Source organism: Chondrus crispus, genomic scaffold (genome assembly GCF_000350225.1).
Source record: "Chondrus crispus Stackhouse genomic scaffold, scaffold_57, whole genome shotgun sequence".
NCBI classification, from domain to species: domain Eukaryota; phylum Rhodophyta; class Florideophyceae; order Gigartinales; family Gigartinaceae; genus Chondrus; species Chondrus crispus.
In genome coordinates, this window is record NW_005178533.1 from 236,826 (window position 1) to 257,718 (window position 20,893).

The 20,893-nt window shown below is 51.1% G+C and overlaps 3 protein-coding genes across 3 annotated transcripts; 1 reads left to right on the forward strand and 2 right to left on the reverse strand.

Moving 5' to 3' along the window:
• Positions 1 to 7,168: 7,168 nt before the first annotated feature.
• On the reverse strand, positions 7,169 to 7,378 carry CHC_T00006962001 (hypothetical protein). Its single transcript, XM_005710262.1, has one exon. It carries the CDS (start codon positions 7,376 to 7,378, stop codon positions 7,169 to 7,171), a length of 210 nt encoding a protein of 69 aa, XP_005710319.1.
• Positions 7,379 to 8,045: 667 nt separating this feature from the next.
• Positions 8,046 to 8,186, reverse strand: CHC_T00006963001 (hypothetical protein). Its single transcript, XM_005710263.1, has one exon. It carries the CDS (start codon positions 8,184 to 8,186, stop codon positions 8,046 to 8,048), a length of 141 nt encoding a protein of 46 aa, XP_005710320.1.
• A 12,221-nt stretch (positions 8,187 to 20,407) lies between these two features.
• CHC_T00006964001 (hypothetical protein) lies at positions 20,408 to 20,644 on the forward strand. The gene has a single exon (XM_005710264.1). The coding sequence runs from the start codon at positions 20,408 to 20,410 to the stop codon at positions 20,642 to 20,644; it is 237 nt and encodes a 78-aa protein (XP_005710321.1).
• The last annotated feature ends 249 nt before the right edge of the window (positions 20,645 to 20,893 follow it).

A 20,893-nucleotide genomic window follows, 5' to 3' on the forward strand; every position in this document is an offset into this window, starting at 1 on the left:
GGCTTTCAAGGACGGCGGCTTGTACACATCGTGCCTCACAGTTGTCGGGGCAACTGCCGCAGATCTCAGCGTAAAACGACAAGCGAGCTTACATAGGCTACACACTATCCCAGCACCAGGTCCAAACTCGGGTCCCAGTTGATTGTTCTTGACAAGCCCATTCACGTCATTCAACATGGCGATTCGACAGTTGCTCGACTGAGCGTAGATGGTGCTTGTGCTCGCGAATACCGTCTTTCCGATGATCTTTCAAGCATTCGTGTGACCTTGCGGATGCTGCGTCGCGTCTGACCAGCCGACCCGCGGCAAAAGGATCGGCACACGACGGGATGCAAGTTTTGTACAAAACTGGGTAACGGTGATGCTTGGCTAGTTGAGGTAAACAAATGTTCATTATGATCTTCTTTGCGCTATGCGCTCTTTTCTCAGAGAGCGCAAAGTATATTTCCTAAATCCCTGCAAGTCGCTCGCAATGGCGCTCTCCACAAACGTGTTAACAAAGCCCGACTGCATGACGACCGCGAGCAACGAAGCGATGTCATAATCCACGGTCATGACGACCTTTGTCATCTCCTGCTCAACCTGGACGAACTCGACGGCGCCGACATGGTTGAGCCCTGACACGGAGCGCCATCGGATGGTGCGCGCGTCGGGCGGGCCGAGCGCGTCCTCGCCGGGGGGCAGAACGCCCTCGTCCCCGTCCTCGTCCTCGTCCTCGTCGCGCGCGCGCCACGAGAGGCAGATGCCGTTCCAGGAGAAGACCCACTCGGAAAACGCAGGGTCCTCGGCGTCGCGCGTCACGGACTCGAGCGTGGACGACGAGGCCGGCATCCGCGACAGGTCCGAGAACAGCAGGTGGCAGAAGTCCGCCGGCGCCTCCACGGACACCGGCACCGACACGCGCACCATCTTGGCAGACGGCGTGCAGCGCCGGAATTGGCGCGCGTAAGCGGAAGCGCGGCGCAAGGGCCGCGCGGCGCCGCGCAGCGGCGCGGCTAGCGCGAACGCGGGCTGCAGGGCGGTTGCGCGCGCCATGTTGTGCAGGGGGGGAGGGTGCTGGTACAGCGGCGCGTAGGGGCTTTGTACACTACTCTACAGCGAGGAGGATTGTCAGTGGAAAACGATGAAAGGGGCGGACGAACGTGAGAAGGCGGAGTGAATGCACAACCTCTGACGTTCCGTCGAGCGATGGCGGACTACGGAGTGTCGTGGAGGCAGGTATGCTCTCAGGAAATGTGAGGGTATCACAGGGTCCTCTTCCATCTCGTTGCCAGGTTTTCGGCACCAGCAAAAGACGACATGGTTGATCCGTTTAAGGCGCTGGTTCCGATGGATGCCGGGGAGTTTAGGAAGAATGGCATGGGGTGTGGGTGGTGGAAGTGGGGAGCGCATGATTGGGGTTTGGGGGTTGACGTCTGCTGCAGATCTTCGAAATACTGTAAAGTTACTTGTACAGCATACTGCTGTGTTTCTGTATGGTCGATGACAGCCGTGATTGGTCAGTTACTATCCTTTGCAACTAGTCGACCAACCAAATCGCATATCAGCCATTTTAAGAAAACGGTCGGCAATCGGCAATTGGTCGGTGAACCAGTGCGCAATCGACCAGATATTACTCCATGCAGATAGATACAAATTAATCGTGTAAAATATCCTGAACCATTAGCCAACCAATCGCTTTTACATCAACCAATCATCCGCCAATAAATGACCAGCACCAACCATTACTCCACCAGATCTGCTAGGGGTATTGCATTGAATGTGTTTCAGCCCGATGGATAAAACGGCCCGTGTTAGAATCAGTCATTGAGAGGTCTGACATCTATCAGTGCGAGTATGGTGCGTCCCAAGCGTTTTCCCAGCACGCTCCAGAGCAGCACGCTGTTCTTCATGCAAGGTTGCGGAGAATTTGTCTCTCTGTAAAGAGCTCTCCTCGCTTTGCGTCTAAAGTCTTCAATGCCTGCCAGTTGACTTTTGTTGCCAGCTTTGATTCGCGTGCAATGTGCCTTTCGAAATCCAGATAATCAAGCCACAAGTCCACATTTGTGTTCGCCGATTGCAAAGCCGTTGCTGCTTTAAAAAGTTTTCTTGTTTGGAAAGGGAGCTGAAGCACGTCTGCACCAGATAGTTGTCCCTGACTCTGCATGCGGTCATAATTTTTCATTTGAGACCGGATGGCCGAGTGTAATGACTTCAATGTGAGCGGGGGCAGGGAAACCATGGTATCGCCAATGCCCTGCAACTGTTTCAGATTGCCCTCTGAAGATAACCATGCGCAGAGAGCTCTCTCCTCATCGCGCCCTCGAAAGGGGATGAGAACCTTGGCCGTCAACACATCGTGCGATTTTCTTGACAAGGGACAAGTTTTTGATTCTAGCATGTTCGCAAAGTGGTTCATAGACCAGGTGTGAGGGTCTTTGGGATCCACACCGTCGGGGCCTTCCGTTCCGCTATTAGAAAAATCACCACTGAAAACTTTTCCAGACTTGATGAGGACAAGCACTTTCTTGGCGAGGGAAGTAGCTGCCTGGTGCTGTTCGCAAGTGCTGATAAGGGCGATTAGGTTTTCCCAAACTGTTGGTGGTGGGTTGGTGGGAGTAAGGGAATGGGATGGGGTAGTGGAAGGTTGGCCGGCCGGCGCAGGCACGGGAGGGAGAAATTGGAACAATTTATTCCGAATGTTGTTGGGATGGAGACTGATCTTGAGTCGAGCACGGGAGGCGTTTCGGCAAAACCTTCGGCCCTCGAAACGGCACTCGGCGTCGACATGCAAGAGACGGGCTCCCTCGCCCCCCCGGCGTCAACGCGAGCGGATAGGACGAACAAGTACCACGCGCACTACTCTACGACGCGCATCTACACTACGATAGTCCCCAAACGCGGGCCTTCCCTCCCCTGGCCCTCCGCGCGGTAATCACGTGAGCAAGTCGACGATCTGGTCGACGACGGCGACAAGAAACGGGGGCGTCTTCTGCGCGATAGGGACGACGACATCGACGACCTGGTCCACAAGCGACGGATGTCCGGGCTCGAGCACCTCCCTCGCGAAGCAAAGCACGAAGCCGAGCGCGGCGGCGCGACCATTGACGCTCTCGGCGACGTTCCAGAAGGAGCGCGTCGGCCTGATGGCGGCGCGGCCATTGCCTGCGGCGGGGGTGGAAGCGTCGACGGCGGGCGCGACCGTGCGCGCGGGCGGGGCTCGCTTGTGCGGCGGGGCGTTGGCGATCTCGGCGAAGGCGGTGGCGAGCAGCTCGCGGCGCTGGAGGCCGGGCAGGGTGACGAAGTCGTCGTGCGAGAGGCGCGCGGCCGAGGCGATGCGCTCGTTGTCCAGCTGTGCCACGGCGCGTGCGCGCAGCCCGTCCAGCTGGGCCACGGGGTCGGGCGGCGGGCGCGCGGCGGCGGGCGGCGCGACGCGCGGCGCGACGCGCGCGGCAGCAGCAGGCGCAGGCGGCGCGCTAGGCGCGGCAGCGAGACGCGCGCGCGCGGCGGCAGAAGTGTGTTGAAGGCCAGCGTCACCGACACGGACACCACCGCCAGCACGCCCACCAAGACCGGCGGCGGCAACGCGAAGGCCGGCGCGGGCGCGCAGCGCCGGCACATCGGCCCCGGGGGTGGCGCGCGCGGGCGGTGCAGCGTGCGAATGGTGGAAGTGGCGGGCATGGTAGAAGCTGTCTTTGCAATCAACTCATACATACTTCTGAAAACTGTTTTCCCGCGAAACAGTTAAGTGATCTGCACAAACAGTCGCAGTTCGAGTTTGCCGCGCTTCCCAACGTGATGGGCAATTCTTTCAGGCGGTATGTACGGCGCTTTACGCATAGTGGTTCCGAAAACATCCCTTCAACTTCGAAGGCACTCCTCACACCCCAGGAAAACATTTCGACTTCCGAACGCACCACTTGTCCTCCTCCGTCAAATCTGCGATCTTCGTTACCCCCTCGCGCGAAATCAGCCGTTCTCGCATCTCACCGACCTCCTTCTCCAGACACGTCGTCGCCTCCTTCATCACCGCGCCAACCTCTTCACACTACAGAACCTTCTTCCCTTCAATCACACACACCAGCGTCTTCGGGTGTAGATAAGACACGGCGGAGATCTTCCCGTTTGCGATTTCGGACAGATTCTGTGGGACCTTCATTCCAAGTCATAGCTTCGCCATCATCCAGCCCCCAAAAAGAAGCACAAGGAAACATGGGTCTGCGACGTACAGTGTCCGCGCATAAGAGGCGTCCATTGCCATTACAGGCCGGAATTGGAAGCGCCGAGAAGCGTCGAAGACTAAGACCCTCTCAGACTGAGGCCACACGTTCGAACCCTACTGCGCGGGTACCCCTGTCGAATTCGTCTGCGCTTGAGAGCACCGAGTTACAGCCTGCGGCACGTTCGAACCCTACCTTGCACCCACCCCGATCGAATTCATCCGCGCTTGAGAGCACTGAGTTGCAGCGATCCATAGTGGCAATGCACAAGAGGTTGGCAGAAGAGCTGGCCAGCTGCAATGCCACATTATCGGACCTAGTGAAAAGCAATGCCAATACGGCGTCCAGTTTAGAGGACATCAAACTCCTCATTCTTCAAAGCTCTGCAGGTAGTTCGCCAATACCATCTCGATCAAGGGTGCAGGGAGGGTCTCGGAAAGGTGCAACTAAGAACCTGGAAAAGGACGTTCTCAAAGACAACCCCACAGTTATTATCGAAATCAATGCGGCAGTGAACGCGGATACCGTGTCAAGATCGCTTGCACAGACTCTATCTTCGTTTATGGATGTCTATCACAATAACCAGGATGACCCCCGGATGACATCGCGTGTCGTCAGCGTCCTCTTGTTCGGGTTCAAACATAACAAATCTCGTTCAGAATTCAAACACGGACTGGGCAAAAAGCATGCAGGTTTTCGCTTCAGTACAGCCAAACGTGCGGTGATGAACGCAAGAAATCTCTCCGACGAAAGTATACGAGCATATGCGGCAGAATTTACAACAACCAAAGCCTTTATTGATAGGGATGCTGACCGCAATGGAATTGATGTTTATGTTTCTACGAAGCCTTCTTGGCTGCAACCAGGTGTTTTGGACAAGCAAACGCTGCACACCGCGCGAATGCATCACGAGTGCGTGAAGGCCGAGTTACCTCCGGATCCCTCCTGCCCGACTAGGCGCAAACATCTGTTCATATGCAAGAGGATCGTCACTACTATTAACGACTGTTTGAGAATCTCTCGGGATCGCTCAAAGGTCAAAATGTTCGAGAGCGGCCTCTTTCTACTGGTTAACTGGAGTGAATATGACTCTTTCCATCGCTCTCACTCGTCACCCACCTTTCGATTTTGGCACAGTGATGCGGAATCCGTCCCCGCTTCCGAGATCCCTGACACTACTGTAGGGTGGGATACACACACATCCGTCACCAATCGGAAGCTTCTGGCTGCTCTTATATCGGAAAGAAAAGACCTGGTGATACAGGCGACTTATCAGGTCACCGTCACTGGTGGTTCGAACGGCGAAAACCGTGTCACAGAGATCAAGCGCAACATTAACATCTTGCGAATTGCTCTGCGCTTCGTCTGCGCCTATTGCCATTGTGGTGAGGAAATGATTCTTGGATCACATGCGTCAATGCTTCGAACAATCTATCGGATTGCTCGGTTTCTGAGGCAATTGTTCTCTGTTCGGGCGAACTACAATCCTTCAGGTACAACGGCAACGCAGGATGAGGCAACAGCTGTCAGTGGTGACGTGACAAGTGAGAGAAGCCAATCTTTGATACCCGAAATCACGCTGCGAGAGATGTTACCGGGCAGATCGGAGAAAGAGAAGGTTATCAGTGGGGTGTTGAAAATCTCCAAAGAGACATTCGCCAGATTAAACATTTCTGCACCGCAAGACATTGACAGCAGCGAAAGCGCTGTGCTAAGCGGCACCAATGAGTGGAGACATCAAACAGAAGATTTGGAAGGTGATTTCGACAGTGACGATGATGATATGGCGGGAATGCTAGACTAATATTTCTGCCCTGATAGGTTACGTAAAGTTCGGATTTGCACGACCAGTGTCAAGACGGGTTCAGCAGTACGCGCTAAGCTGCATGCCAACAATTGCACGCCTTCACTATCAGAAGCTGCAGTATTAGAGCAGGTGAAAAAGTCGGAGCTCGTTCTAGTGGAGGATATCACTCGGGAAATCGCATGAGGGGCGCGATCAGCATTCGAAAAAATCATTTCGGCTGCTCGTGTCGGCAAGAGTGAACAGGGCGGAACCGATATAGTTTATCCTACCTCCATAGTCACCCAATGAATGAGCGAATTGCACCACCATGTATCCCCCAACTTTTTCCGAGCAGCATCTCACTCGTTCAAACCGAAGAGCATGTCCAAGCATGACCCATTCTTCGGTCTTAACAGTCTCCCTAACCCGGATCTCCGCCTCCTCCAGCTTAGACGGGTCCAACAGGACCTCGCTAAGCACCCTTAAAGCAAAGTCCGTGACGCTATGAAACTCGTCCGGGCATCCCTTGACGCCGCCCATGGCGTCCTTCGTGACAGCGGCGTGGTTGCGGCAGATGGCGTTGGCGGCCTGCTTACGGTGTTGGGCGCCCTCATGGCCATCGTTGAGCACGTGCTTGCTGCGGGCCGTCTCGACGGCCAGCGACACCGGGCTCGGCGTGCGCAGGAAGGACACTGGACCGATCTGCGGCGGCAGGGCGCCGATGTGGGTTCAGTCGTCGCTGTGCAGGTACGTGGCGGGCTCCCAGGCGTCCCGCGCGGCAAACCAGCGGCGTAGGTTCGGGCGGCCGTCGGCTAGCTTCAGGTTGCGCCAGAACTTGAGAGAGGAGCGCGCGCGCTCGAAGATCGTGGCTGGGGAGGAAGGGGTGTTAGGATCAGGCGGGCATTGTTTGGAGAAGCAAAAAAAGCGAGGACAAAGGTGATGAGGACTTACAGAGATGTCTACGAACGAGGGCTCCGGGCCCGGGTAAAAGAAGGAGCCCTCAAAGTCGCCGAGGCAGGTCTGGATGAGATCGAGGGTGTGGTTGACGCGTATAGAAGTCCATCTATTAAGCGAGATTCGAGTCCCTTGTCAACGTCAGAAAGACCGAGTTTCTCCGTCACTTTCTCAATTGTTTCGACTACCATTCGTCGGTACGGGTCAGATTCATCCTTCAAATCGTCCGTTAATCGCGCGATAACATCGCCCCCCCAATCTTGATGGCTATCTGCAATGTTGTGTCGACAACCGCCCGAAAGTTACGCCGATCTAAGGCCATCCGTCGAATCCAGAAGCATCGAAAATATTCTGGAACGATCTCTTCACGGACATATTTTGGCTCAACACCGGAACAAGACACACACTGCATCACAACTTTCAGAACTATCACCTTCATTTCTTCCTCTGGAGAGCGGAACTCTCGTATTAGAATCGTTGTCACCTCCCTAGCATAGTAATTGGCGTATTCGGGATCCATTAATGGGATGATGAACCCGATCGCTTTCAAGAAAGCCCCCAGCGTTTTGCCCTTATGCAATCGAATTCCTTGCCACAGAGGCTTCCCCATGTAATCAACGCTGTGATGTTCGCCATACAGAGTCTTACGGCTGCCCTGGGTCCAGGGCTTATGCTCCTCTACGTCCTGCAAGGGCTATTTCATCTTGCCGGGAAAGTACGGGAAGTATACTGGCGAATATATAATAGGCTTTACATTTACGCACAAGAGGGTCTTGTCCCGTTCTATCAAAGCATGCGATGTGCCTTGCTCGAGGAAGACGACGACGAATACGGGCCAGAACGATACGAACGCTCAGAGCTTTTGAATATCATTTAATACAACGGCGTTCTGGCTGTAGCGCAATGCGCGCCACTGACCAGCCCTAACCATTTTAAGGGACGCACCTTCAACGAAAATCTGGGCACATGTTAGCACTGGAAGTAGGTTGCGGTGGTAGAAGGCTGTATTGTACATTTGAGGAAGAGAACAAGCATTGGTTGATTGGACTTCGTGTAAATATAACAAACTAAAGTCTAGAGAACGGCAAACGACTCCGGGTCAATCATCAGAAGTGCGTCCTCTTCCTGGCCCATAGTGTGTTTGTGGACGATTTTGCCAAGAGCTTCTCTTTCCTGGGCAAAAACCTTGTCAGGTGCCATATTGAGTGAAATTTGCGAGGCAACGCTTGGAACAAAGACGAAGTCATCAGAGTGTCCTTTCGAAATTAACAAGAGCAAACCACCATTCGCAAACATGCTAAGAAGGTACCAACTAAGAGCACTGACGTAGCTCACATCCAAATTTTGTCGCGCTAGCTCTATACCGCTCTGTAGCATTGGCCGAAAGCGGGGCGTTAGCGTGAAGGGAAGGGTAAAAGAAGGAGCCCTCAAAGTCGCCGAGGCAGGTCTCGATGATCAGACGTCTCGACGATCAGACGTACCACCCGCACGCCTCACAGTAAGAGCCCAGCTCGCATCATGTCCAACCGCCAGGATATCCCAGCGTCGGAGGAGCTCCATGTCATAACATGTAAGAGCTCAACCACAAAAAAAATTACCAAATGGCCTTGCACTGAATCATTTAACGCGTTTGTACTGAAACGTTCGACAACTTTTTGAAGTCTCTGAGACTTTCACAATTCATAGATGTGTCTACGACGACATACGTGACTAGGTGCTCATGTGTGGTTGACCCTTTGTACAAAATACGTGCGTCAAGTACTCATCTGTAACCAAATAGCTGACTTCGGACACGGCCTGAAAGCCTCTAATAATGAAGTAGGGGAGCTCAACTTCGAGAGACCCGCAAACGTGTTCAGAAACGGATGTAGCTGTACTCCAGAATCGACTGTTCGGGGGAACCATCGGACGCCACCGGAAAGAGAAAGTTTTCAACTCCGAGAAAACAGTCTTTACAGCCTCGTCCTCCGACACCTCGCTCGGTGTGGCTGAAAGCCTTGCCGCGAAAACCTTGCTTACAAGGTCAACTGCTTGAAGTGATGAATGTGAGAGAGGGTGAGTGTACGACATACTTCGAAAATCGAAATCTCGGCTCTTTCGGACAAGGGCATCGACCGTCGCCTTGCGACGAACGTATGGCATACATGTTCCCACCAGCAGTGCCGCCGCCGAATTCTCATCGGTCTCATCTGCGACATACAGCCCCATAATGCGAATTGCTTCATGCACGGTTCCTTCTTTTCCTCCTCCTTTCCTCCGTCGCACAATATTTCTCATGTCCGCGACAGAGTTTATGCCAATAACTGTGCACAAATCTTTGCATGATGAGAAAATTATCTCTGCGAGCTCGGTGCACGCTGCGAGAGACTGGGTTTCCTGGAACGAGGGCTTGAACTGGGCAGAATCGGACAACGAATGAACAGTGCCGGCCAAGTTCTCATACTCTTCCAAGGTGCAGTCTACCACTGAACGAATGCTTCCGGTAGAGCTCTCTTCGTAGTGTGTGTCCTGCTCCGTATCCCCTTGTCGCGGTTTGAAGTTTGGTACCGGCTTCTGGATGAGTACCAATGTTTTCTGTCTCAAAGTATTTAGGAGACGTGCACATTGCCGTTCTGCCGTTGATCCAGACCCGATCCGAGAAAAGAATTGAAACTGGCCAACAACCATGCGCTCGATTTCTTCAACTCGAGATAAAAGCGTAGCCACTTTCCCCTCCACGCTATACATTCGCAAATTTTGTACCGCCTCCCCATCACCAACTCCATTTTCGCTCTGGCGAATAAAAATTTCTCCGTCTGTTTCATAGCTCACCTGTCCTGAGCACTCATAATAACGCCACCGCAACTGAGTGGCGTCATCTTCCACCAAGCGAATATAATCAGGAATAATCCACACCATCGCTTGTTGTTCATCAAACCCCTCCCTTGCCACGTATTTCAGTTTCCCTTTCACTCTTCCCTCGACCACTTCCTTAGTTACTAACTCTGCCCGCCACCAGACGGATGCAAGCGTTCTCTCACCTCGCCTTCGTCCTTCCCCTTTGGTTAATTCGATGTCCCAGAGGACCTCAATTAGTATCCCAGGTACCAGAGACTGCATTTCAGTACAGTAGTCTGAGCCTTGGGAAAGGCTTCCTGTCACTATGAATTCGTCATGAAAAAGCACGCTCGTCTTTTTTTACACGTGGCAGGCAAGACCCCCAAGTTTTGTTTCCCGAAGTCACCAAAGGACAAACGGGGCTTCGTCCCGTCCTTTCTCTCCGCAACCAGATTCCGAAGTCGTGCGCAACCCTGCCGACTTACCCTAAATACCACGCACATCCCCCGCCATGGTCGAGCAAAAAGAAGTCATCCGCCCACCCCCTGATGTGTATCTGATCGACCCTCCTCCGCCCCCCTTCACCGTCCCCTCTGCCTACCGCGCCCCGCGCCCCGCGCCCCGCGCCCCGCGCCCCGCGCCCCGCGCCCCGCGCCCCGCCCTCTCATCTCAACTCGCAAGACTTCATCTTCGATCTCGGGTCGTCCACATTGTGGCCGCCTTCTCAGGCTCCTCCATGCCAATCTTACAAACCCCACCGTATGTCGCCCGCATGCACCATGCTATGATGCCGAGTGGAAGAAAATTAGAGAGGAACCAGATAACTTTGACGAAGTGTCAAAGACAGTCAAGGTGGAAACTGGGGAGGCGAGTGATAAGACGGCGACGAGCGCGGAGGAGCAGGCGAGAATTGATAATAGGAGGAGGTTGAATAAGTTAATGCAGGATAAAAAGAATTCAAGAGCCGGCGGAAGGGATAAGGATGTGTCGGGGACAGAGGCAGAGCCAGTGGACACGGTGGAAGATGTCAAGAGCCGGCGGAAGGGATAAGGATGTGTCGGGGACAGAGGCAGAGCCAGTGGATACATCGTATACACTGGAGGAGGTTGTGTATTGAAGATATGAGGGATATAGATGAGGACAAGTACTACATTTCCATGTACGTCGGACAGTGGGAATCGTCGACAGCGCTGAACCAAGAGATCGACAAGCGGAAGCTGCTCGTGGATGACGAACGTGCCAAATTGAGCGCGGGAAAGGCAACGGCAGCGGAGGTGGCGTGGTGGAAGCGCGTACGAGCAGACGAGCTTCTGTCGATGTCAGAGCTGAGCGCGCCGTAACTCAAGCAAAAGCGGCACGAGCGCGCGCTTTGCGGGGCTACGGAAGCACGGTTACGGGGGAAAAGGGTCAAGCTCGCGGCGAAGGCGGAAGCGTAGAGGAAGGCTGAGGATATAGAGAAGATGCGCATGGAGAGGCCACAAGAGTATCTGACCGAACTGCAAACGGAGCGAGATGAGCTAGCTGAGCGTTTAAATCGAAAGGACGCCGCGCGCGAAGCGAGGTGGGATCGGCGGTGGCAGGCTGCAAAGGAACGAATGAGGTTGTTGGCACAACAAGCAGGAAGCAATGCAGGTTTCGACGAAGACCCAGGGCGAGGGAACTCAAAGGGGCGCGAGAGAGGAAGTGGGAAGGGAAGAAGGAGGGGCCAGGGGAGGGGACGAGGGAGAGGGCGTGGGAAGAAAAATGTGGAGGAGGACACGTTTGGGGTGGAGGATGCGGACTGGGATGTGTACAGATCAATGAAGGTTGGAAACGATGGGACGGATTCTGAAGACAACTCTGAAGAAGAGCGTGTTCGTTTGAAATCTGTGCGTACTGAGATTATGATTGAGTGTCTCGTTAAACCTGTCAGGAAGTACCGCTTCTACGAGGTTATCACTGAGGATGGAATTGATGGTTTCACGGAGCCGCTTTTCGACATCGGCGTGAATAGCACGCATCTCGCTGTCGTGGTAGTGATGTTTGGCAAATATGAAGTAGTATAGCGTGAAGAAACCGAGAAGAAGAAAACACATTCGATACATGGTGAGTAATTGCTGCCAAGCTCCGAGCCGTGAGCGAGCCTGTGTGGGGTTTGTTGGTCGCCATCCTGCATGAAACGATCGAGAGGATTTCCTCTCCCGCTCAGATGTAGAATTCAGCCGTGGGAGGCGCGGTGAGTGGGAGTCATGGAGGCCAGATAATGTTGCAGCTGGGTGCAGGTTACGAGCGGTAGTGCGATATTGTGTCGGGAGATCGGAAATGTCGAACGACATCGGAGAGTGGAACTTATGTGTGCTACGTGTTTTAATTGGCTGTCTCTACAATGACTTCATTCATCTATTTTTAATTGGGCCCTCGTCGTCTGCCCGTGCCGCACGTCGCACGGGCCGTGCGGCGCGCGAATGATCACAAGTGGCTCCTTGGAAAACTCCCTATTGCTTGCGGCTCGTCGCGCTGAAGAGCTACACCGAGCTCGGTGTTAAGGAAGTCGGGCTGCCGCGTGCAAGCGTGGTTGTGCAAATTACTGGTGTGTGCGTTGTATGCATCTTCGGTGCGCATGTAGCGATGCTGGCCTGCTCCGCCTCAACACGGCGCTGCGACTCAGCTTCCTTCTCCGCTTTTTTTCTTCTGTTTCGAGCAGCTTTTGATTCTGTTCCACCCCCCAATCTCCGGGCGACTTCATTGCCTTTGGGTAATTGGGGATTAGCGTTGTCCGCCGGTTCTGCTTCTTCCTCTTGGATAACGCTCTCCAGTCTCTCAAGCGCCTGCGCTTCGACTAGTCGCTTTGCAATCTCGCGATGGTCATCACTGGCGACTCCTTGCTCATCCGGAACTACGGCCGCTCCGATTTTCAACGCAGCGATAAGTCAGGGAACAAATGCGGAGAACTAAGCCATTCGAGGAGGGTAACCGTCGTGCCTGGATAAGCAGTAGAAAATATTCCCCTCCATGATCGAGGCAGTGCAACTCAAATTATTCTCTTCGGGTTTAAGACATTGTGTGGTACGGTCACTGTGACAGGCGTGAAATAGTCCAACTCTTCTGACAGAGTCCGTGAGCTTCAAGAATTGAAATGGCTTGTGGACGTCAACATAAATAAATCCGGAAGTGAACTGGCATTTCTTGACAACAGCGAAAGGTGTCTCTTGATATGCATCCTGCATTTTCATAAATGTTTCGATTGCAAAGTAAGCTACGTGCAGCTCATCAATGTAAGCAATTCTTTCATCTTCCGCAGGTGTAGGTACAATTTGCGGTTCGTCATCGAACACGAGTGCTTGAACCGCAGAGCCTTTCGAGAGCATGTCGTGCGGTCTTGAATGCGATGTAACAACTCCAAACCCGTACAGGGATTTTTTCATTCGACATGCCTTTTCGAAGAATTTGGGGTCATTGGGACCCGCTTCTACAATGAAGTCGGCCGCAATACAAGTCATAGTCGCATGGAATGAACCTTCAGCATCTACCGTACGTTCACTTAGGACCCATTCCGCCCTTCTCGGATTGTTGTTAATAGTGGTAGATGGAGCTCCGAGTACGTGCTTCAACAACCCATTTCTAATAATACTCAAAGCCTTCTCTGCCTCACCGTTCGTTTTCGTTACATAGTTATGTACGTCTCTTCTTCGTCCGCAAATGAGATTGACCACTGAAGAGATTGCCTTGCCTTCCATTTCACAACTGCCGTCTACAGAATAAAGAGCAGATGAAAGCCGGTTTTTCCAATCGTTATTAATAATGTGATCCATTCCCTGTATATGGGCGTCATGACCGTTGGAATCTGCCATGGCCTGCTTAAGGGGCTGGTGAGCGCATTCGAAAACAAGTTCGGCGAAGTGCTGCACGTGACCCATTGCAGGGATAGAATGCATATAAAGCTCTAGAAGCCGATGGATATTCGGCTTGTCCAGCTCTTTCCCCGCCATAGTACTGCTTCGACAAAGATCATTGCAGTTTCGTATGTACGTCTTGCAATGGCGTTCCAAGTCTGCCATATGCGCCGTGCCATCTTCACGATTGTACCTTTTCACCTGCTCCAATCCATCCACATGCAGCTTAGGATACCAGTATGTCTTGCTGACAAGTTTGCTAAACAAACTGAGGTTCTGTACAATTGAACACAGTGCTTGTTTGGATACATTAGATATTTCTTGAGGGCAGGATAGGTTATCAACAATCTCTTTGAATACAGGAGAAGCAATCAATAATATCGAAAACGTTGCCGATATGCTTGCCGTGTACATACTATTTGTACTGAAATTGTAGATGCGTGTCTCAGTTACCAGGCGGTTTGTTCGCAACAAGGAACAGATTAACCCGTCTACCTGCTTTCTTCTAGTCGCGGTAGGAAGGGACTTAAAGGCAAGGGTTAAAATATTAATTGCGTTACCAGCCAGGAGATGGTCGGGGGCAACAAGCATTGAGCGATACGGGTCCAACCTAGGGTTTGCGACTGGGACGTTTTGTTCGGTCAGCGGTATCGTGGTTTTTTTCAACGCGTTCTTCAAATCCTGAGAAAAAGAAACAAAAGGACTTGCTTTCCTTGCTGCATCGTCATTTCCGTTCAGGCCCAATGCGTTCAGCTGTACATCCGAGATACCAGAGGCTCATAAGGCCTTCGTTCTTTCTGCATTTCTCGCGAAACATGCGTCTGCGCTGTGAATATCCGTGGTGTATGCATATCGCGATGCGAGTCCTTTAGGCCCTTTAAATCGCATGAACGAGCAGAGGGTGCATGGTGCTGTGCCATTCACTCCCACCACATCCAGGACATGCCCAACCTCGTGGTAGTCGCTCACGAAACCAACCACATCGGTAAACAGCAGCAAATCCTCCCCATCGGCAGTTCTGGCAGGTATACCCTCTGTTGATGATTTCACGAGGTCTGCTACTACTTGCTTCAGACCTTCCTTCGTTGACACTCCAGGTTCAGTCAGGGCAAGAATACGTACTCGCTCTCTACTACTTCTACATTCCGGAGGATAGTTTAGGGAGAGACAATAGACACCCCCCGCTGAATCCGCTTTAAATCGGAACGGGGAAAATCCATCTGAATATAGTAGGATATGGTCAACAAAGTATTTCCTTCCGTCTTTAAGCTTACCATATGACGGTGAAATTGGGGGTCGGGAGTGTTGAAATGAAAGAGATGGCTGGTTGCCGGCCACCATGACGTCCACCACGGAAACCTTCAAAGCTGTATGAAATGAGATACGTAAAAGATGATCAGCTCCATCGTCTCCAACCTCGCAAGCGAAGGGTATGCACACAAGCTCAATTTGCTGCCCTCCCTGTGTTGATCTGTTGTGATGCTGAATTAGTACCATGACATAATCCAGCTCAGCACTGATATGTAGAACTGTGCTAATGTCACCAGCGCGCCACAGGTCCGTTGTTGGCCGCCGAAATCCCTTCCATGTTCCGTAACGTAACTCCGACCTTGACGCTTCGGTCAGGGGTGGTCCGCCTCTCCATGACACTACGAGAGAGGTTGTGACAACCCTGAACGTCAATTTGAAACATCTTGGATCTGCTCCGCTACACATATCCAGAGTGCACAATACTTCATGCGGAAATGGCGGTTCCTTCCGCAAGTGCAAGGTGACCACTCCTCCATCTCCCCTGTACGCAGTGAGCAATGGGCAGGAGGGCGCGGTTTCGTCGCCGGTGCTGGGAAGGACGTTACGAGCGATGTCCAATATGAGATCTCTATATCGAACCATGGGAACGCTTTCGATAGTGGAGAACAGAGCTCCCGAGCTAGGAGAGATGGAGTCTTTCGCAGCGCCTTTCAGTACATTCCATGTCTCGCGGCACGCCAAGTCCATCAAAGACCAAGATGATGGCAATATGACTTTGAAACGGCTTGAAACTGGCCCAACTCCCTGCAGTGACTGAAGAGTCTGTCTGGAGCCCGATTTCGAAGTATCTAAAATCGCCTCGCATTTCATGCTCATCACAAAACCCCACTCTCGAAGCAAAGGGGACAGAGTCCGATAAACCGTAGAGTAGTCAGGAAACAATTTCCCCCCTGGCTCGTATTTCTTTAGAAGGTGGTTGAAACAGCTCCGAAAGATGTTATAACCAGACTTAGAGTACCGAACGGTCCCGGACACAAGTAAAACAGCCATTATATTTTGCCACACGCTGAGCTTCTTCCATCCACGACGGATCTCCGCAACATCCAACTGCAGTCCTATATCATGATGCATTTCATCTTCCTCGTCCTGTGCACTGAGCCCGACCACCAGTTCATTTGTCGTACCCCTCACGTGATCAAGTACCATATCTACCATGCCACCCATGTCTTGCCCATTCGTTTCATGCATCTCCGCGACTGGAATTTCATCTGCGAACTGCATTTCGTGGACCATAGGGGTTCTGAACCCCTCTATAGTCTCAAAACACACATCTTTATGATCTCTATCCTCCGCCTCTGCCATTTCTTCTTCTTTTGTTTCCGCTGCACCCGCTCCTCGGATTTCATCGCAACCTTTCTCCGCACCCGTACAGTTTTGTGTCGTTCCATCAGCACTGTGTGTTGAGGGAGCGGATGTATCTGCCAGATGAAATGTCTCCTCATGATGTTCTCCCCACCGATCGTCGTACGCAATGCGACCCCTTCTTCCCCGACTCCCGAGCTGGAACATGTTCCGTCGCTTCCGAATTCTTTTCTTCATTAGCTGTTAGAAGTGAGGAAGACATCGGATGAGAGTGCAATTGGAGCCACCTCATACCAGACTCGTATTTCATGAATGTGAATGTAATCCAGGCTGATATAAGACTGTTGACAGTCTGATATCAGCCTGGATTACATGCGTGAATCACACCTGCTAATTGGCTGACTGAAATTCTGTAAACATATTTTGCAGGTCATTGGCTTCCAACTCGAGTTGCTGTACACCTGTGCTGTGCTTTACGTGTTCATCCCATGGAAAAAACGGAAATGACGTTTTATTGGTGCAGCTTCATCCCTTTCGTCGTAAGAACCCAATTTAGGTCACAACCGGCTCACGTTTATAGCGCTTGAGGATACATTCGAGCTCCAAATGTATTCACGAATCCCTATAAGTACGTTGCACTCATCCTTTGAGCTGACCTTAAGCCCAAAACATCCATGAGCAGCGTGATACCAACGCCGTAGTGCCGCCACCCTCCCAGTGGATGAGATCCGCAATGTGCTATCAACATTGAGCTTCCATCACAGCAGGCGACACGATCCACAGTGAGCTACCATCACCGCAGGCGACACGATCCACAGTGAGCTACCATCACCGCAGGCGACACGATCCACAGTGAGCTACCATCACCGCAGGCGACACGATCCACAGTGAGCTACCATCACCGCAGGCGACACGATCCACAGTGAGCTACCATCACCGCAGGTGACACGATCCACAGTGAGTTACCATCACCGCAGGTGACACGATCCACAGTGAGTTACCATCACCGCAGGCGACACGATCCACAGTGAGCTACCATCACCGCAGGCGACACGATCCACAGTGAGTTATCATCACCGCAGGCGACACGATCCACAGTGAGATACTAACGAAACTTCACAACTATCCGGCACGTGATATGATCCTCCTAGTGCCACGAAACAGAGGGACCAACCCCCGGCAAAAGTCAACAACCTGAAAGTGCTGCGAATTTCAGGGGCACAGCTAACAGGCTCTACCCCCGAAAAACCGCCATCTGCCGCAGGACGAAGACGACTATCTGCAGCCATGTCGATGAAAAACATCCTCAGGCATGACGAAGACGATCATCGACAGACACAACTGTTGTGTCTGTTGCAGCTGCATCAATATTGATAATACATGTAGGTACTGGTCTATGAAACGCTTGTTTTCACATCCATCAACAGTGTCGTCAGGCAGCGATTCCGTTATCATTCTTTACATTTAGTTTAGTGCTTTACAACCATTGCAAATGTAGTCCCCAAAACATTACATTACCAATTCCTAAACACTACAAATGTCGTCCAGCAACATTATATTGTCGTCTCAGAACAAGTATCAACTACCATCCAAAACCAATATAAGTATTACTTCTGAAAATTACGATTATAGTGTTCACGAACGATACGTTTATTGCTGTTCCGACATATTACATGTAACGTGCACAGAACGATGAAAGTAATAATTCAAAATATTACTAATATATATTGTCGTTGGACAACATTACCAGTGTTTATTCGAACGTTATATTTCACGTTTCTGTACGATATAAGTAATAATACAATTAATGAATATTTTATATTGTCGTTGGACAATGTTTAAAGTGTTTCAAGGAACATTATATTTAACGTTTCTGCACGTTGCATTTAGTGCCATCTAATATAATTATATATAGTGTACTGAAATGATTCATTTATCGTTTCCACAGACAGTGCCTATAATGTTCACATACGCTACGTATAGTGTTTCAATAACACATTATAAGTAACGTCCATTGTTGATGTTTTAATGTTTACAATGACATTATATCTATTGTTCACGGCTGATGCAAGTGGTACCCGAATTCTGATGTTTTCATCGTACACGGACGTTTTATTATCATTCCTGGAATGCTGATGTATTGTTGTCCGGACAATACTATTCTGGTATCCCAAAAACGTATCGTCCAAAAACATTACATATATCATGACACGATTTTACTTTAATGTTTCGGAATACTACAAGTATTGTTGTTCCTGGTACTTTGCCTCTGCAGTGTGTCGATTGTATCTGCGTTTTTTCTGTAGTGTCTGTTGTGCCTCATCTCTGGTGGAGCTACAATTCTATTATTAAGTACGGGCCTGAGTGTAAGGTTTGTGCTCATGGTGAGGGGAGTCCTCCTTACATTATGCAGTAGTCACCTGTCCCGTTCTGATTCAATCCGGAGTTGCACGTCTTTCTTGGTTTCTTGCTACAATGGTGACTACCTCCTCTCCTGCAGTATTACCTCATCTTTCTTGATTCCGCAGGTACAGTAACTACCTCTCTCTTACAGTATTACCTCATCTTTCTTGATTCTGCATAAATAATTCAGATATCTTAACATGCTCCATCCATTTTCATACAGGAGGTTGCTATGGTATCTCTTCAGTTTTTTACCTACATGTCAGATGCTGCTCCCTGCGATGGGAACACTGACACCTGGACATGTGTCTCATATGATAACCACCCTCTTCGTGCACAAAATAGTTGCCCCTCTTTGCAGTACGCATCAAGTGTCAGACGATGGTCAGGGCTGAAAAGGCGGATGATGTTGTTGTGTTTATTCTGTTAGAGTTGCTTGCGAGAATTGTGCCTATACTGCATTGCATGTTCGGATGCGTCCTGAATGCATTCCAGATTGCATGACACAATCAAGCTCAATTCTGCTGAATTGAGGAAATAGGTGCTGTACATATCATGTTAGATACGGGCAATCGACTATATCCCTAATCTGAGGTTGTAAGATTCACTCAAGTGAACCCAAAATTGTAGGGTGGTAAACAGGTGCTTTTTGCTGGCTGTGCGATCTGAATCTTGGTATACCGGGGGAATGCAACTCTCGCCTTCCAACCATGTGCAATTCACCGCTCGAAGTGTACCCGTTAAGGCGGACGGTGACGGTGAAGTCGGGTCCATATGCCTGCTCGCAACTGCTGTCCAGTCTAGTAAGGTCCACTTTTGTGGACTTTAAAGCACATAGGTTTTTACTGAAATTAATACTTCACTGCAGGTGTCCGCGTCATCATCAGAACTGAACTCTACTACATCTTTGTCGAACTTTCCTTCGCCAATCCGTTCGTTTCTTCGACTGCAGATTCATGTCTGGCTAGGGAATGCCGTCGCCGACGACTACTTCCCAACTCGGTCTATCTTTCACACGCAGAAGGCTGTACTTCTTCAACAGAACCAATGCCAAGAAATTGCTCACATACACTTCTCCCCGATTTTCCAACCGGAGCCAGAACACCACGGGCCCCTAAAGCTGCTGTTGAGTGCCAAATATACCAGCAACTCTGCCACAGCCCCGTGTAAATGCGGGGCAAACATAAACGTTGCACAGGAAGCATTTCAATGTAGACTTATGTCCTCTCCATCCCTTTTTCTTGGTACCAGAAAGTGCACAGTACTGCGCTACTTCTGGAATTGGCTGAGTTTGTTCGTGGCCAGTAGTATCCAGACGTAACCGCTTTCCATCGCCAGCGCTAAAGAACTCAATTCTTCTCCTTCTTCGCCGTTTAGCAATTTTTGAGTCTATCTCTTTCACGCCACGTCATCGGGTCTCGACTTCGTACAACATTCAGAATCACATGGCTATGACAATCATATTTCGCAAGATTGTCCGCGTACTGCAAAAGGTCTGTTGAGAGGTATGCAATGACGTCCGCCAAGGGTTGAAAGTTTGGCTTCTGCACGAAGAAAAGATAGTCGAGAGTGTAGTCCTCTGACTCTCTGTTTATTGAGTAGTGAGTCAACTTAAATGCTGGCACAACAGATACTACAAAGCCTTTGCTAAACGTGAGACAGAGGCAAAGATTCCATAAAAGGAAGAACTCTAAAAACGGTCACAACTAAAGGGAAGTATCCAGAAAGGGATGCTATCCGAAATAGAACCAGATGGCACCTAGATGCCACAATCCGCTCTCCAGAGGAGCAGGTCAGCTTGCTCGAGCTGCGTCCACAAGTTTCTGATTAGAATGGCCTTGAGGGAACTTATCCAGCATTTCCGGAATGTCTTCCCGCATATGCTGAAAGGGTTCCCAAGTAGGCTCCTCCTGCGCCAAGCCACGCCACGCGCACTGAACTTCAAACTGCTTGCGGTCTTGGTTGTATCGCAAGCCAGGAGCTTGATCACTGTATTGTAATGCGTGTCGTTGTGGTCGATGGTATCTAGAAGTGTTTCCGTGATAGCGAGTTGGGAATCTGCGTAAAACTTAAGCCTGTTAGCGTGCACCAAAGAACGAGTTTCATTCAGGAGGTCCTCAACCTCAAAGACAAGCTGAGAATCACAGCGAGTGACACGGCGCGGGCCCGTCCACTTGACGGCGAGTTTGCTTCCTGAGTGTGATTTTCGATCAGCCACGAGAACGAAATCGCCAACCTCAAAATTAGCC

Excerpts from the sequence above, each read along its gene's own strand:
- CHC_T00006962001 (XM_005710262.1), bottom strand. The coding sequence starts at position 7,378 with ATGAAGGTGATAGTTCTGAAAGTTGTGATGCAGTGTGTGTCTTGTTCC.
- CHC_T00006963001 (XM_005710263.1), bottom strand. The coding sequence starts at position 8,186 with ATGACTTCGTCTTTGTTCCAAGCGTTGCCTCGCAAATTTCACTCAATA.
- CHC_T00006964001 (XM_005710264.1), top strand. The coding sequence starts at position 20,408 with ATGCCACAATCCGCTCTCCAGAGGAGCAGGTCAGCTTGCTCGAGCTGC.